The sequence below is a fragment of the Chlamydotis macqueenii genome, chromosome 3 (genome assembly GCF_036417535.1).
Source record: "Chlamydotis macqueenii isolate bChlMac1 chromosome 3, bChlMac1.mat, whole genome shotgun sequence".
Classification (NCBI taxonomy): Eukaryota; Metazoa; Chordata; class Aves; order Otidiformes; family Otididae; genus Chlamydotis; species Chlamydotis macqueenii.
Window position 1 is genome coordinate 114455569 of NC_141558.1, and position 18993 is coordinate 114474561.

Sequence of the window (18993 nt, forward strand, 5' to 3'; positions counted from 1 at the left end):
GATGCAACTAAAATCACTGCCCCTTCGGAAGAGAAAAAAATACAGGCTTTTAAAATGAGGCTTATTTCTCTTCTAGAGGCTAACTTGTTGCTGCATAAGGGTCTCAGATACTTTCACCGAACATTTTCAATTGTTTTTTTTTTCTGTAAATGTGTCTGAAATCATCAATTCAGTTTTATATTCAGGCAACAGGTATAATAATCACATCAGCATATTATTTCAGAAATTTGAAATGTGGGGTATCTGAATTTGAGCACATTATGCCCCTGTTAATTTGGTCCTTCTCTTCCTAAACAACAGCCAACAGGATCAGCCCTAATGGAAACCCCTTTTCTACCTGTTGTATAGCCAGAAAAACAATAACAAAACTCCCTGAGAACAGTCAGTCCTCAAAGAAAAAAAAAAACAACAACAGTCTGAGGAGTTGAGGTGATGTGCAATATATAGCCTTTCATCAGCTATAATTAATTGAAAACAGTATGAAAATTTCCCTAATGTCAGCATGCATAATTGTTAACAATCGTTATTAGAAGATGAAAAGAAATGCCGTGTCAGGCTGAAATATCCCAAGAGTTCATGTGTATCATTGGCATATATAATGGAAACTTACTGTGCTGGACCTTTTCAGCTTTGCCGAAGTACAACTGGGCTAAAAATAACTCTGGCTTGCAAAAAGTTTGATGTTTTGGTGCAGCTATGACAGGGGAACAAAATCTCTACTCTGCTCTAGATTGCTTCAGCAAAATTGACCAAATGTATTTAGACAAATCACGGAGAGCAACAAACGACCACCATCAAAGACTGTGTTGTGTTTTCAGACAAAAAAAAAAATCAGGTTAAAACTTGTTCTTCCTGCTTCTGTCCTGCAGCTGTCCATCAAAACCAGCCTTCTCCCTGCGGTCTATCAAATATTTCCCTCACAAATCAATTTTACACATGATCAGCCCATACCCCTACTGAGCTGAACCTCCCCGTTAATTAAGTGAAGAAATTACCATATATATTATATTAATGCAAACATCATTCAGCTAGTAATTCACGGCTGATCTGGATAATGGAAAGGTTGAACACCCATTAACCCAAGCCAACAAAATGGGTTGGCTGAGAAATTCTAGCAGGTCTCATGTGACTCTTCCCTCTAACTGCAGCTCTGCGGTATCTGCTATTGTAATAATTAAAATCCTCCCGGTAGATCAATACTGGAATCTCTTTATGGGAAGTGCCCTGATGGAAATGTCTCAAGGAAGCTGAGGCTGTGGAACTCTGAAAAATTCATTTTTTTTATCTGACAATTATCACCACACTGCAGACTAATTCAACAGTGCACCCCTCTCACTCTGCTTTGAATGCACTGGAGATTGACATCTAAAAAAACCTAACATCTCATTTTAACAAATAAAGGCACTATTTCCACATACAGTTTGGAATTATCAGCAATCATGAAACCAGACAAAAAATTAATATACATTAAGCACTTCATCTTCTGATGGCTTCCTCTGAGTCTCAGTTATCGCAGCCTTCTCCTCATTTCCTCTCTTTGTATCTTCCTGTATTGATCTCTGCCTTTTCATCTCTTGAAAAAAAGGGAAAGACATGTAAAATTATTATAAAGCTTGATATTTATGTATTGAAATGTGGACGTACATTATCAGGTTTTCATATATTTATTGTTAAATATTATTAAATCACAAGATGGGAAAACAGGTTTTATATTTTCTCCTACCTGGTCTGCTCTCCACGTATTGACTGAAAGACTGGAGCTGAGTTTTTCTGACGGTAGAGTCCTTGCTGAACACAACGGGATTTCTGAACCGTTCTGCTGCTTTTTGTAATCGCTCAGCACGATGTTCCTCTGTTCCATTCTGCTAGGAAAAAAATACCAGACACACAACAGTTTCTTTTGTTTACAAACGGAAAGACATGAAATTGAAAGGTACGTTTCCGCAAGGGGACAGGACGCAGTTTTTGCAAAGAGGATTTTACAACTCGGGCTGAGGTTTATATAGGATGAAAGTATCAGCTGCAGAAAAAAAGGAGAAGAGTGATTAACTTTTCCTTTTTTTTTTTTTTTTTTTTTTTTTTTTTTTTGTGTAATGTGTGGCAGCAACGACCGGCTTTTTGCTATGTGGGCACCCTCCTGCAGGAGACTCTACTTACTTAACAGCCAGACCTATTAATTGTGACCGGTATTTGCCAGCGATTCAGATTTTAAACAAAAAAAATCACTCCTTTGCAACTTTGATTTGCCAAGCGCCGCGCCTGCTGCTGCCAAGTAGCAGCGTCTCTACCCCCGAACACGATCTGTATCGTTTTAAAAGCGTGTTGCCTTTAGCCTGTCTCCCTGCCTGGTAAAGAAATCTGTCGTTTTCTGTAGTCCCACAGACTTGTATGACAAGAAGAACTAGTTTCTAATTTTATGCCCATTGAGATAAACCACTAATGCTGGATGAAGGCTAAAAGGTAGGATTATAATACTACCCCACTGAACTGCATTTCATCAGCTATAACTTTCCAAAGCCAGATTTGTAAGTAAGCCCTTTACAGCTAAGGAAACTACAATTATCTTTTCCAGGGCTTCCTATGTTAATACTGGTAACAAATTCAAATGGTTCTATCAACACAAAATATCCCAGAAGACTGAACCACCGCAGTGTGTGGAAACTGCAGATACCGAGGTGCTGTGTACCAAACAAATATTTCATTTTATACCTAATCTTTTATTATTTTTATTAAGTGTTTTGAAAGTAAATAGGGAAAGGCTAAGATGCATGACTAATAGCTAAGCCTGCTGAATGCTGAAACTGGTTATCAAAAGCTACCAAGACTTTGCCCTTCCTCTGCATTGAGACAATCGGTAATGAGGGAGTTCTCCAATGGCCTATTCTCTAGCCTCAAGGAGGCCAGGGATACACAATCCCCAAGGGAAGGTAACAGTTTATCCTTTTCCACAAACACAGAATGCCTCATTTAGAAACGTGTAAACTGCATTTTATTAAAAAACAAATCCACCTCAATGCTGAGAGCTCCATGAGAACAGATGGACACCATATATTCCTTATAATGCCGCTTTCCAACTTTTCCTTAGACAGACGTCCACAGAGATAAACTGTTACACTGCACCTTTTGTAAGAGCACCTTAAAAAAAAGCAACTCCTTCACGAAAGCTTTTCATAAAGAGAAACACCATTTTCGCCAAGTTAGGTGATACCAATTACCCTAAGAGGCGGCCCGTGTGCCATTTGTCGAATTAAGCTTAAAAAAGTATCATTCATATGCTCTGGATGACTTTTCAGCTGCACTAATTGGGTGGTTATGATTCTGGTTAAATAAAAGGTGGTTTCCTGTTATTAGCACAATAACCATTTGACAGCCTAAACCAGAGTCTTTACCAAAATAAACAAACATGACTAATTTTTTAGGCCTGGCAACATACTAAAATATCAGTGTGATTAGCCAGTAAATCCCATTTTAAGAAACCTTTTTATGACTGGGGACTTCTGCCACTTTACAAATGTATTCCTCTAAGCCCACTAATTCAGTTAGCCTTTTCAATCCATTGTATTATTCTTGGGCCAGCTTCATTTTGCATTAAATCCACTGCAGAAAGCTAAATTGAACGCAAAAATCAGACTTGATCCAAGCTTCCTTTTGTTCAAAGATAGAGACCGAAAGTCCTCTGCTGCTGCCACACACTTTCATCACCAATTTATAGGAACCGACAGTGTAAGGGAAAAGCAATGAAAGTCATTGTTTTGGGACTTCAAAGCATCTCTGTATCTGGGGAAGGAAATCCTTTCAGTCAGCAGTGCTTTCCCCCCAGACTGCAGGTGGGTGAAAAGTTATACCCAACTGGAAGTGCCCCAGAGCCATAGAGATATTAATGACATACAGGGACTATTTAAAAAAAAAATAATAGTAAGAACATAAGGAGTCTAATTAAGAAAATGAAATGGACAATTGATTGGTGTGCGCTTTATGCTGAAGTAGTGAACATTAAAATAGGCAAAACGACTGCATACACTGCATACTTGTGTCTATTTTTCTCAGAAGCACTCGTTGTCAAGCACCCAAGTATGTATGCCTTTAAAGTGTACCACGGCTTAATTTCAACGGAGGCAAAAAAAAAAAAAAAAAAAAAAGAGTCAGGCTTGGGAGCGAAGCAAATCACTGAGAATCCAGTCCTGCTCCCGTTAAAAGTCACGGAGAGTCTTGCTGCCAATTGCACAAGCAGCTGGATGGAGCCTGTTCTGTATTTCTGATTCAAGTGACAACCTGAGCAATAAAAACTGAGAAACGCTTCTTATATCTTTTACTGTTACACCAATGACAGATATTGAGATCGGAAAAAAAAAAAAAAAGGAAAATGTGTTGATTAATCAACAAGAAAAAAAACCCAGTGCACTGCAAACTATGCAACGGCACTGCCATGAAGATTTTCTGCGTTTCTCACTGTGAAGGATTTGATAAGAATTCATCTTCCTTCTCACAAAGTACAAACCCGAAATCGGCACACAGAGGTACTGAGACAAAAGCATTAATCAAAACTTACCTTAATGTCTTGCTCTGAGCTATCAGTTACAGCTTTCTGAGCAGCACTGGAGAGTGAATTTGCCACCTGTGGCTGAGCTTCTAGGAGCTTCTTCAGCTTCAAATCCACCAACTTACTGTTTTGTTCTGCTAAATATGCAAATACCACATACAACAGAGTGAGATGCATTTAAATGCAGAGTCACTACAACAATGTAGCAGTTTAAAAGGTAGATTTTGTTCACTTTGCTATCATTTCAAACTAAAAAAGTAAAAACTAGAAGGAATTTTTTTTTTTTTTTGCAATTCAGACTGGTGTACATTAGTGTAACATACATAGATAATGCCTAAGTTTTCTGAAAAAATACATGTAGCACTCAGCTGAACAAGTAAAAGTGCTTGAAGACAGTAGATGAAAAAAACGCAGAAAGCAGACAATGTTTACTTTCAGTTACTCCCAACCTGTACGTACCTATACTTTGGTATAAAAACACACTTAAAGAGCCATTTATTTTAAGATGACATATAACAATTTATCACATATTCTAAGTACTGATAATCCCTCAAGTTTATGAACTACTAATTCATCCTAAGGCTCCTTGGCACAGCTTCTCAACGTTAAAATTTCAGTATCAAAAGAGACAACTTTCCAGTAATATTTTACTGTGATTTAAAGAATATGTTGAAGCTGCGAGATCTATGAGTGTCCCTTCATAACTTCATCGAAGGGACAGATTCAAAGCCTGCCGAAGTCCACCGTATTTTTTCATCAGTTTTAGCAACTTGAATCAGAGCCCAAAGAAATAAGAGTTGAGAATTTTACCTCCCAATAAAGCTCATCCTGTACGTGACTGTTGACTGTATGAATTTGTAAGACACCTACACACACAGTTACCTACGCATACACACATGATAAGGAGAAAGGTGTTAGTAACAAACCACATGGCAGATCTACAGAGCTAACCCTGGGTAGGAAAGCAGAATAACGCTCACACAGAGGACCCAGACATAGTCAACATGCAGCACCACGCGACAAATTGCCCCTGAAATGGAGCGAATGCAGCATCACGTGCCTATTTTACGCACGTACATCTGGGCCTTGGGTCAAGCACAGAGAAAACAGCAGTTGCTATGTTCTTCTACAGCCTGAGTTTTGTCGCTGCGGGGTGGTAACTCCTAGCTACTGTGGGAAGCGGAGCCATGACTGTTCTGCTGCACAGCTCCTTCCAAGGTTTGGAGCGCTCCGATTCACATTAGCCAAAATATTTTTGGCATGCTGGCAACCAAACGATGCCTGCCTCCAGCAGCAACGGGCTGGGTTGGGTCACAACGAAGGACAGTTTCCCTTTCCTCTGGCACACCCAGTCAGGGTGCCCTTAATTGAGGCTCACATGTAAGTACATGCACGTTCTCGTTGGTTTATACATGAACATCATGTAATAACTATGATATAAGAGGTTCACATTTTACCAGATACATTCACAGCAGCGTATGGTAGCAGTACTGACAACTGCAGACAGATGCAACATTTAAAACCAACAACTGGCAGCAAAAATGTAAAAAAAAAAGTTTTATCTTCTTGAGGGAGGGACTAAGATTCAGCAGGAGACAAATCAATTAAGATGGTCATAATGATCTCAAATGTCCCTTACAATTTTGCATTTAGGTGCTCCCAGGAGATTCAGCCTTCATTAGAATTTGGTATGAATTGGCAGAATTCCACCAAAATCTGTGTACATTGATTTCTATCACAGCCTTAGACTGCTTTCTGTGGTACTGCCCATCCTTTTCCCCACTCGTTTGTCCCTCTGACTACTCTGCAGATTGAACTGCAAAATGATGTCCCAGGTTTTTTCCAAAATGTATTCCCATGGTGGAGATGAAGCGTTGGGGAGTGAGTTTGTATCCCTGAGAAGGTATGACTCAGTAAAAAAGGCCGACAGAATGTTGGTAAGTCACTGGGGTCATGTGACAGGAATATCCATTTATTGATTTGCTATTTCTCCTAAAATAAACCAGTATTTATTGGAAAATTATTTGACAGGATTCAGCATAATTCAAATGCTAGAAACAATAAATATATTTTCTTACGTGTTTGGAAGTCCTCAACTAAAAAAAAATAAAAGGACATGACTCAAATCTTTCTCATTCAAAAAAGACTAGAAAGTGCTACATCGACATCTTTGTCAGTTTAATTTACAAAGAGCGAACACTAAATGAAGTCTTTTGATTTAATATATTATGAGCTACAAACTTGGGTTCAGTTGGCATGGGCAGAACCAAGTCAGAGGATGCTGTAATAAGTTTTCTCTTGTATTGCCTTTATCCTGATGCTGTCCTGTGCTTTCCACGCTTCTCCGGGCTTGAGCGAACTTGCAGGGAACAGAAACGCCCTGGCGCAGAAGCAGACCATACTACAAAGAGGCCCTCAGCAATCACCAGGGTCACTGGTAATGGGCAGACTTATGCACAGAACAAACTCCTTCAGTAACTCTCTGTGAGCAGAGGAGCCCCTTACCGATGGCCAGCTACCTTCATATCTTTGAAGATACAGCGCCTTTTCAAATAAGCATCTCCCTCGTGAGATCCTAACACATTTATCATCTGTGGAGGAACCTGAACTCCAGTTTTGCTCGATTACTGTTTTGGAAAGGGGAAATACCACTACTATGATTTATTATTACTTGACCAGCATGCGCTAAGATTATACAAGCATTCTTATAATGCTTTTAAAACGTGTTATTAAAAATCTATTACTTGAGCTTTGTAAAGTAAATAGGACTAATTCTGTTCAGATGTATACCTCCATGTCCTCGCTGGAGCAGTAAGGTATAAATACAAGAACTAGCTCTCAGGAAGGAACCAGAGGGATACCAAGCCTACATGAAAACATAGAGACATGTTCGCTCCTCTTCACTGAGCAGATGGGTCAGAACATTAGTGCAGAGAGCAGCAGCTGTACTCACTAATGTGCTTGTTCACCCCTCTGGCCTGCCTACCTTTCTTTGCTGGGACAATCCAGGTAGAGTGATTTCAGGTGGTTCTGCTTTACAAATCTGGCCTGGGGTCCCCTTCCCCATCAAACAGCAAAAGACATTTAAATCTGCCATTGTTGGAAATAATTATTTTGTTGCCAATTTTAAATTTCAACTAAACATGAATGCAAAACATTAAAAAATAATAAGCATTAGGGTTTTAAAGACCTGAAAAGGCACAAAGGAATAAAGGTATGACAGACAGAAGCAGCACATCAGTACTTATATGATGATGGAGTGTTAGTCATGCAAAATACACAAAATATCCATTATTTAAATTACCCGTTGAATCAAGGTCATTTTCTAGGTTAGTAAGCTCATCTCCACCTCCAGTAACAGAGCATTCAGGAACCTCCTCGTTAGTATCTATCTCAATATTATCATCATCCTCATCCTCATCTGTAGGAACATACAGCATTAAGGTTAGTATTTTCTTATGTACATGCACCACATCACTAGAAAAAAAAAAGAATGCTTTAGAGAACAAGCTGAGTTATGACAAAAAGGCAAATCATTAAATAAGTCTGGAAGGAGATTTCACTCTGTTCACTCATGGATTTATCTTTAAACTGATGCAATCCAATATACACACAGGGGGCTCTGCTGGAAACTCCTGCTACAGTAAAGGTAGAGTCTGGCCTCAGCAGTGGCTGCTCTCTGCGCTGAATCTCTGGCTAGCTCTGAAAAGCACATGTTTTTCCTTGTAACTCAAGTCAAAATAATTTCCCTTAGGCTCCTAGTTCTCTATAATGCAGAGTGGGATGTGGCAAGTTTGGATAAGTCTGGCAAGCAGAAGGACCCAGGAGCTGCGGTCTCTCGTGAAAGGCAGTAGCTCCGGGTACCGAGTTCCCAGCTCGGTGAGACTTGCTGCTCCTTACTTTGCACAATATATAACAGACTGGTGATCACTTTACCTTGCTTAAGTGTTAATGTCTCCCACCACTTCTGATACGAGGAGGAAAACTACCAGCTGGAACATCACGCTTAGCAAGTGCTGACCTCAGGTATAACAAGAGCACATTCACAGACTGCTGCCTTACTGCGCCACTTTGAATCAGCTTTGTTTGTAAGCTACATACATTTTAAATAAAATAATAATTGTAATTATATTCTATATTTTTATGGGATCTTTCTACCGAGTTTCTCAGAGCAACTTATGAATATCACTTGTAAATGAGCCCCATAATATTTTATGAAGTAGGGGATTATTATAATTATAATTATGATGATGATGCAGGTAAATTATGGCACAGAAAGAGTAAGTGACCTGAGGAAGATCAAATAGCAAGTGCTGAATTGTGAAGAAGATCCCAGAAAAAATCCTGACTCACATTTTCAATACAAATACATAATGAAATTAAAGTCCATAAAAGCAGATTAGTACCTTCAAAGCATGTCACTGCATTGTATTTACTCACTTTTAAGTTTCATATCAAATGCTATCTACACTTGTTCAGACTTATAAGAACATTTTTTTTCCTATGTATGTACTCATGCATATAAAAATGACAAAAAGAGAAGGCTGCTGGAGGGTGTCTGAAGAAAAAAGACACATATAGTAACTAAAGCAACTTTAAAACACTTGACAATATGAAAAAATACTAAGTATAATTACAGGACATCGGTACATTCAAACGTCACATAAACAAAAAGGATCCTAAACACAGCACAAAGATACTATAATCCTGAACAGCAGAAGTTTGGGGAAGTTTCGACCAGGATTGGTGCTGATCACTCATCACCTGTCTTTGAAATGCACTAAACTTCATCCCCAGACCTGAAGTTTGCACTTCAGGCCAACACTGCTGACACAAAGGTCATACAGTTGTTTCTTTTCTTTACCTCTATCTCCACAGTCCCTACAATTCCCATACCAGGAATCTATTGACTTTTTTATATGTCCGCTACTCTTTTCTAACTAGCTGCTCCCTCAATTCCTCTGTAATTAATCAACATCTTTTGTGAAGATCTGCTGATTCAGGGTAAGGCTCTTGCTCTGACAGACAGGAGCAAAGAAGTTTCCATTTCAGTGTCTTACTCAACATCTGTTGCGTGTATGATGGAGCAGCAGTCTGAGAAGTAGGACCCCTGTGTTTCTGCTGACCACTAAGACTTCCCTGGGCTTCTCTCCACCAATTCTCAGTGGTCCCTGGAAGAGACATCTTTCTTCCAAACTGGCCCAGCTTGCATCAGATGGATGGAGAAGAACATCTTTCCCCAGTCAAACCAGGATCAGAGACCAGACCTGGGGCTTAACAGATGGTGCTTCAGGCATGCAACTAGGTGAGCAGAAACACTGAGGACTCTCTGCAACATCCTTTCTGTTCCCACTTAAATTCACACAGATGGTTCTGTGACCTGGACTCTAATTATTTCAGGTAGCAGGGAGGTAGGTGAACAAAGCGGAAGGGCACAGTGTGATTATCATGAAGTGGAGAAAGGATTAGGGTAGAAAGCAGACTGAAGAGAAAATAGAGAATGGTAAAGCAGCAACAGCAACAATTCTGAAGTAACCCTGCCTCTAAGTGCAGGGAAATGTGTCTTAGGTTTTCTTCAAAGTATCTCTACTTTTTTAAAGAGGAGCTAGACTTCTCACATTATTTTAAATCCTTCATGATGGTGTCAGAGAAATTTAGTGGCACTCAGGCCACAGTACTCTCAAACGCATCCTGGAGCTCATGGTGACACACTGAAAGCATGACGGGGCTAACAGCAGCAAAGGGCCAAGGACCTTTGGAAGAGGTGGAAGAAAAAGAAAGAGGCACTCTGCAGTAGCAGAAGGGAATTAGACCCACCTTCAGCCTAGAGGCTGGCAATGACTTTCCAAAGCACCCAAAGAAGTCAGCTAGCAAGGTCAGCTCACAACTACCAGTCATCTAGCAGGATGCTGGATGTGTCAAAACAATCTAAACAAGATGACAGGGTTTAAGACTGCTGGATACTAAGGGAATGCTTATATTAGATTATTTGATTTTCTTTAATTTAATAGAGCGAGATGAGATCAGAGGCACTGTCTTTGACACCACCATTTTAGGTAACAAAAGAGAATGGGAATGTTGAAGACACCAGTTCCTAGTGTCAGATAATGACCTGACCTAGTATTTAATTTAAAGTTGGCAGGCTTTGACTGAATATGATTATCAGGACATTTACACTTTATTAAAAAATAAATTCAATTAAAAGCATTCATTTGAAGTAACTTCAGAATTTTTCAATTATCTTTCAAAATCTACAGATTCCTTGTTTTAAACTACTCTAGTTTTTTTTTTTTCCCCTAGTCCTATGTTCTTCCAGTGTATTAAAAAGGGAAATGTGTTTAGGGAGCATGTTACAACAAGATTCTGCAATTATAAACTATAAAAGGAACAACATGACGAAGAGATAACAGATATCTTTTATGAAAAGAACAAATTACTAGTGTGAAAAACTTAAAGCACTTGGTCTAGAACCAGGGCACTTATTTAGAAGAGTACTAAAGAACTGCTTCCTTGAAAAGTATGTAAATGTGGATCCTAGAAAGACAGCAAAGCTTTACTATGTTGTGAAGAAACAAACAAATTTGAAGTTAAAGGATTAAGTCAACAACTAAACAGCGCTGACCATTACCTACACAGCCAGGACTGCAGTACAGGCTGAAGAGAGTGAAATAAGAATCTTTTGGAACCAAATGGAAATGTCAGAATTCTGGTGGAAAAAAGGTCCAGAGGCACTTCATAGGTCACATATCTTACTATTCAGATTAAGCTCAGGCTTACTTTGTGGTTAAACTGATATTCTTTTGACTTGGTTTAAACAGTTGCAGCAGACTGCATCAGTTTCTAGATGAAATTAAAGGAACAATTTTCATAGAGAGGTAAAAACATTGATGGGGGTTAGATCACATTAGTGGGGGAAGCAGACGTAAGCTGCCACTGGAGTTGAATGAACAGTACATGTTCTTTACAGAAGATGTCTCCAGGACTGTCTCTGGGAAATCCTTCAAGCTCGTGGATATTCAGGTATTTATTTTCTTTACTTTCAGGTACAGAGTTCACTTTAAGGCTCCAGGATGTGACAGGAGCATCCAAACAGGAATAAAGGAGGCAATGGCGGGGAATGGAAGAGATGCAGAGTCGAAATACTGGTTGAGTGTACATGAAATCAGATGTCAGGACAAGTATATACAGCAGTAACCACAAACAGGTACACATACAGCCTGTTAAAAATATTAAATCAAGGACTCACCACTGTTTTATGAGTCGGAGACTAAGCATGATGAGTAAGCCTGAGCTACCATGTACATTCCCTGCATATCATTGCTTCAGAAGTAAAATACCCTGAAAATTTGAAGCATACAGGTGCAATGCAATGCCAGCTGGCTCTCTTGGTAAGTTTTTTAACTGCAGTACACCTTTCCAGGTTTTCTTACTAATTTCAAAATTTTGGAAAACTTTCATTATCTTACAACACATTTGGATGCTGCTTCTCCTGTGTTTTTCTCTCCTTGCTCCTATAAAATCTGTTTTCTGTGCTGTTCATCTGTTCATCCTCTTCTCCCCTCCCGGTTTTGCCTATTTTTGGCACTTTTTCACCAAAGCCTCCTCACTCTGTGTTTGTCTTACCCTCCGTCCTTCCATTGTTCCCTCCCTCCGCTGCCTACTCGTCACCTCCAGGTCTGACCTACATCCTCACAAAGATGCCATCTCAAATAAAGGGTGGAGATGTGCCAGAGAGTAAAGAAAACACACTACCGAAATCCCAAAAGAGTAGACGGGTGTGCCACTGCACGGGGACAATACCTAGATAAGATGTCAATTCCTTTGTCCTGTCACTGCTGGGAAAAAGGAAGATATTTGGATTCCTATCTCGATACTGTCCCTGGACCTGCTTATCAGCCTGAAGCTACTAGGACATCTAATAAATTCGAAGCTGCCATCCCAAACCCTCTGGCAGTTGGCAGCAAGAAGTATTTTCTGTCTCACATGCCAAATAACCTATGAAAAAGACTGGATTTTGTAGCAAAGGATGCTGCTTATCCAGGAAAGTTTCAACTTGCCATAGGCATTTGAGTTTTTCACACCATGATTAAATAAAGCCTTTTAAGGGAGAATGTAGCATCAGTGCCAAAGCATGAAACTCTCAATGGGCATACAGAAACACTGAAAGAGATCACATTTGCACCCACAATAGTGAGCAAGAAGTCAGTCTTTAAAAACTCCAAAATCCCAAAGCTGAAATGTCACTTTTTTTTTCTGGAATAACTGAATTGAGAGACAGAAAAACTATTTGGTACATTCCCTTTTTGTAAATTAAAATGTAGCAATCAAGGCAGAAGAAGAGATTAATGAAGCATAATGGACAAGAGAGCTTGGAAGACATAAGATATTAGTATAAGCTTGTCTTCAGTATTGCTCAGGGAATACAAGACTATATAAAAAAAAAATGCAGTCAGGGGCAATACTCAGAATCCAGACATAATAAGAAGACTGCCTATTATATCCTAATTTTTGGTAGAAATAAAAAAAATGAAAAAGACTAAACTCAGAAATAATTATAATTTATTTGGTTTAATAAAGTGTTAGTGCCATTTCACAGAACTACTCCATTTTAGAAGAATGAAATTCTTCCCCTTAAGTGGAGATCTAGCGTGGCACCTGACATTACCAGCAGTGTGGTAGAAGTTTGTGGAAGATGTGCCATAAGGAAAGCTTTTTGAGATTGAATAAGTAGAAGAAAGTGCTGCAAAATGCACATTGACATGAAAAGAGCCAAGAGGAACAAAAGGAGAGAGAGAATGAAAACTGGAAGTCCAAGAGAAGTTCAAATAGCTCGCCTGAACTACTGCATAACCAAAGAAAAATAAAGGTAGAAAATACAAACCAATGAGATAACTCAAAGCACTCGAAAAAGCAGAAAGCAGTAAAATTGTTATACTGGATAAAACCCAACAGGTATAGTGGTGATAACTTTATAAACAAGTTGTCATCAGTACTGATACTGTCTCCTCCTTTAATAACACTGAAAATCTCTGAGTGCATATGCAGGCTATATATTAATAAATAGTTTTTAAAAAAATAATATGAATGCTCAGCGCACATTTACCTCTGAGACTGTTTATAAAGTGAACGAATGGCAGGAAGAGCAATGGTAAATTCAGAGGAAAATATGAACAGGAAAGGCCACATCCCAGAGAGCTGCACACTGGGATATTTAGCAACAGAACACGTGAGTCACTGCAACAGAAGAGGGTAACTACTCTCCATCTGAGCACTCAGTATATACCCAGAAAGTGGACCTTACTTGGAGGGGAGAGGTGGCAGGAACAGCGATGTACAGGCACCATAAAACAGTGAGGAGGAAGTAATTAAATAACATAGGATGGGGAGTAATAAATCCATAGTCTACTTAATATACAAGTACTGTGCCATTTTGCTCAGTCTGTCTTACTCCCTCCCCATCAAGGATGTAATTTTCCCATTTATCATGAAACTGAATTATGTTGGCAAACTTGGTTTACTGGGCAAAGAGAGGAAAACTGAAGACCAGACCCAAAGATGTACAACTAACTGCTTTTCTCTTTGGTGTTAAATGGAACCCAATAGTACGGTTTAGGGTGCTGTAAGACTATATTTAAATATATATGCATCTAAAATACATGTAGTAGAGCAAAAAAAAAAATCATGTATTGTGAACGTAAAGCTGAATTTTCCTGACACTTTGTCTCACAATTATGTGTTAGCACGAGAAGCACAACTTCCCCTTAGAATATGCCGGAGACACTAAAAGAGCAAGAAGCCTGTACTGAAAGGTGTGCTCAGCACCCATTTGAGTCTGAGTGACACTACATTACTCCAGCTTGTAGCACTGGCAGGTATATGAATTTTAATGACATTTCAAAGTCAGTGTAATAACATTATAGCAATATTACAACTCAAAACCTGTAAAGGCAAGTAGTGTGTCAAAAGACTGCCATTTAAAACCGAAAGGTTACTGCCCCCACTTCCCATGGCTGCCTTTAAAATTCTCTTCCCAAGCAGTTTTTTGAACACATTCAATACAAACCGAAGTTTATTAAGCATTTCTAATGTTTTTCCCCCCAAACTATGTCCATGCTCCTATATAAAAATATATATTGAAGAGATTTTAACCAACAATCATAAAATTCTAGAACACTGTGGTAACGACAAATCTGTAAATAACGCGCCAATATGAGCAACCTGTACACGTAACATGTTTTTCTTTCAATCACATATATGCTTTTCTTTTCATTGCTGCAAATTAAGTGACACAATGCTGATACAGGAAACATGTCTACAGCCAGGTCTTTTGATATGTGCACCTGATGAACAGTGTTTTGAAGTGTGAATAAAAGTAAAACCCAAAAAGATCTCTGGTTTCTAGGTTGCCATAGGAATAAGATACAAGGTTCCTCAGCTCACCTCCAGATGCCTTTGACCTTTCTTTCAACTTTTCTGCAGCCATTTCACTGTAGCTAGGAAGTTCTGACATCTTCACTCCAGATCGAGCTTCTGCTATTAGCTGACGAGCTCTCTCTCTCAGCTGCCGACGCCGCTCTTCATCTTGCTGCTAAGATATATTGAACAGTTGCCAACTCAGTAATTGACAGAAATGCAATTTCATTCTCAATCTGATCATCATGATAGTAACTGGTTTACAGCATGGTGCTTGGCCCACATTATAAATAGGATGCTCGATATCAGTTGGGTGTCACACCACAATTTTTAGAGACATCTATGTATCAGATTTTTTTTAAGCATTCTCCAAATTATTATTGCATTAGAAACCTAATTACCTGCAATTTAAAGTATTTATAAATTATGTTCTACAAAAATACCTTGATGAGAATTCTCAGACACTTTTGCCTCAAAGTAGCAACTACAAAATGTTTTACCATGGCTACAAAAATAGTTTTACTAAACTGAATTATTTGTTTGAGTAATATTCTCTCATAGAACAGAAATGAGAAGTCAGATGTTGCTCTCGGTTACTCCAATCACCAAGCTGAGTTCAAAGTGTAAAGTGACATCGAATCTGAGGCATGGAAAAGAACTAATCCTTTGACTTCAGTGGATACATTTTTTTTTTTTTTTAAATAAACTAATGAAAATTGATGAAAGAACAATAGATATCGGAGCAGAAAAGACATTGCTTCGCTTTAAAACATCATACTAGTGTGGCTTTGGTCAGTAATTAAAGAGATCGTATTGCTGTCCTGCTAACGCTCATAACTATCTTAGAAGGACAACAATACTTCAGTTACATAAATGAGCAAAGTCCTGTGGCACGTAAGTTTGGAAAAGACTAGCCCACTATACTAAAAAAAAATATTAATAAAAAGATGTATTAAAACATATCTATAAGAATCCATTAAATCATAAGGGAAAGAATTCAGTTTTCACCTTAAAAAAATGTGATTCTTTCAAAGTCAGGGCTGTTTTCCCCCTCCTCTCAATACCAGAAACACTCATAAGCCCAACAAAGTCAAGCGCTTGGCTTTAAGGCAAAGCTGCCGATAGGTTCGTACCACTGACATACTGACCAGGATAAAACCCAGTTGACCTGACCTGAGTGGAAGGTAACCAGCTGCCTAATTTTGGAGAGTCAGCCTGGCAGCCTTCCCACCAGCCCAGCAACTGAGCATCCCACACCTGCGGATGCTGGTGAGAGCTGCTGCTAAGTGCCATCGAGTTTAAGCAATCATTAATAAAACAAGGGCAAAATACTAATTAGGTACATTTCAGCCATTTCCATGCAAATTGTTTGTTTGTAGCTATTTACTCAGCATTGTTCTCGGCACAATAGGAAAAATGCAAATGACTGAATCAGAATGCAGCCCTAATGGGACTCTCTGTTTATAACCATTAGCCCAGAGGTGTGCTGTAATTCAATCCTCCAGCAGCAAGATTTAGCCTCATTAACAGCTTGCATGGGCAGGTTACAACTCATAAAACCCTACAGTAAACAAAGCCTATGGACACAGCACCGTATCTTGTCCCTGAGTGACAGAACCCTGATTCCCTATCAGATTGCCTGGATTTACTTTTCTCCTAATGTCCTCCTTCCCCTGGAAAGACAATTCTGCCCGGGCCCTGCAAGGCACTGGGATGGCACGCTGGCTTTGTTTGCTTTCTCACCCTTTAACTTCCCCAGAAGGCACACGGCAAAAGTTCTAGCAAAAACTTATTTGGTTAAGTACACATCAGAAAGAAAACCAGAAAGCTTGCCCCCTCCCCGGCTCCTATGCACCAGAACAGATCCATTTAATTTAATTTCTAGCCAGCCAACTGATACAGCAGCCGATTTATTTCGACCCACGGTATTTGGTGACATAAATTACATTTAATTTTACACGAAATAAAACCGCCAAAATATCTGTTTGTAATTCCTAGGATATAGAAACTTGTGGGCTTGACTTAAATGACTTTTAAGAAGGAATGTGCAAAATTTATATTAAGATTCCCATGTGGTTTAAAGTCAAACAATAGCCCACATAGTTTAAAATAAGGCCAGTTACGTGTTTGTGACAAACCCGCCCTAAACGGAGCAGGCTGATGCCCCCCTCTCCTTTCTCCCCTCCTCTTCCTGAAAGAAAACTTGTGTCCTGAATTATTAGCATAGTCATTAACATCCCGGAGATCTCCAAGCAAACACAGATTACTGTGGCTTGTGTTTGTGCTGATTAAGGCAATCATCACCAGCGGATAAGCGAAAAACCAGCCCAGTTCTTGCTTAAATTCAATTCAGGAATTTGAACCCTTGCTTACTGAGCTTGGTAGAGGAAACACTGGTGGAAGGAGCAAGGAAACCAAGAGCAGAAAAAGTAGGCAGATTAAGTTTTAAGGTACAGAACAATAATTAATCAGCAAATCGATCTCCTGGATTTTGGAAAGGCAAGTGCTCGGAAGAGGTACGGAGGTATGAACATAGATACTAAAAAAGGAAAGAAAAAAAAAAAGGAGACACGAAGAGAAGCTCTGCACCAAGAAAGGACTGTGCAAAAACACACACAGCCATTTTTTTCCCCGTACAGTGGAAGAGAAAACTCAGTAAAATCTTTCCCCCTCTGACATGAACCTGACATGCCAAAGAGACATGAAAGTTTGCTCTGTTATTTTCCCCCAATTACTTTGTAATGGTCTAAAGATCTGCCACGCGGATGCACAGCGAGGAAAACTTCACTATTTAAGGACAAACTCCTCAAGAATAAGTAATGTAATTCCTTGTTTCCCCTCCTATAAAAATGTATTGGTATGCAATTTTTATATTTCACAGTTCACCGACATCTCGGCAAGCTTTCTTCCACTGCTTCAATGGTGCTACTTTTAATTTTATCCTCCTTAGTCCTAGTAATTAAAGTGATCAGCAGTGGCATCCCAACGGCTTTGACACAGCTACAACCCCCTAGCAGACACCAGCTTTTAAGGCAAAGGGGAAGAAAAAAAGGACGGGAGTTTCATTTCACTGGAACAAGAAAATCAAGCTTCTCCAATCCTCAACTTTATCCAATTGTTCTTTCAGCAGCCTTTGGATCTTAAGAAACAAATAAAAATGGCTGCCATTAGGGGGTCCTTTTTGTACTCGCCGCAGACGGCAATGACTGACATTACTTTGGCCAAAAATGATGCTGTGGATTTGGGAAGGTGAATTCAAATGTGAAACACTGGCGGGCAGTGTCCGAGATCATTACCCGGCAGCGATGTCACTCGGCAGTGGCAGAAGCTGAGAGCTGACCAACTCAGTAAAATACTGAGAGCGGTGGAGTCTTGCATTGGAAAAAAAAAACCCAACCACTCCCATAAATCCCATCTCCTTAAATCACAAAAGATTCTGCAATCTTCTCGCATTTTTTCAGGAAAAAAACCAAACCAACAGAAACAAAATAAACACCCTCTGCCAGGGATTTTCAGTCATCCTTCGGCAGAATTTTGGGAGGATCCAAACTGAGTTTACATCAGCAGTCCAATAACGTATTGTCCTCTCCCTGTGAAAAATATATAATCCTGTGAGCTGCATTCATTTGATGTTTACAAATTCTTTACTGTGTCTGCAAATCGGGAAAAAAAAAAGTTGTGAATTAGTGATACTCCACAGCAACAAAATTAAACCAGAACTGTAGCTATGAGGGGGAGCGATGATTCCTGTAGCGGTAGGTTTCAAAATTGTCCCTGGTCTGCCCTGAATGCACAGTACATCTAAGAGAAAGAACTTGACTGCCACCTCTTTCATCATTAGACAGGAAGAACGGCTCTGTTATTAGCCATTCAGAAAGAAAAAGACTTCTGTGCTTGTCCAGAGGCAAGGATTACCAAAATGTACCTATTCAGTTAGTAGAGAAGACAGAATAAAAAAATAAATAAATAAAAAAATTACACGAGCTTTAAAGGTTTGGGCAGGCTGGGTTTTACTGTGACCTTGATCGGCTCTTGTTTGA

The 18993-nt window shown here is 39.3% G+C and overlaps 1 protein-coding gene across 9 annotated transcripts in view; it reads right to left on the bottom strand.

Moving 5' to 3' along the window:
* EHBP1 (EH domain binding protein 1) overlaps window positions 1-18993 on the bottom strand; it is a 230576-nt gene that overhangs the window by 38829 nt on the left and 172754 nt on the right. For 2 of the 9 annotated variants that reach the window (XM_086744799.1, XM_086744808.1), the window contains 5 exons: window positions 14981-15128; window positions 7845-7961; window positions 4550-4677; window positions 1724-1865; window positions 1467-1573 (listed from right to left, as the gene is read on the bottom strand). In XM_086744799.1, the coding sequence (XP_086600925.1) occupies window positions 1467-1573; window positions 1724-1865; window positions 4550-4677; window positions 7845-7961; window positions 14981-15128 (642 nt within the window). The remainder of the gene's footprint in view (window positions 1-1466; window positions 1574-1723; window positions 1866-4549; window positions 4678-7844; window positions 7962-14980; window positions 15129-18993) is intronic. The other 7 variants (XM_086744802.1, XM_086744800.1, XM_086744807.1 and 4 more) reach the window with 7 other exon arrangements.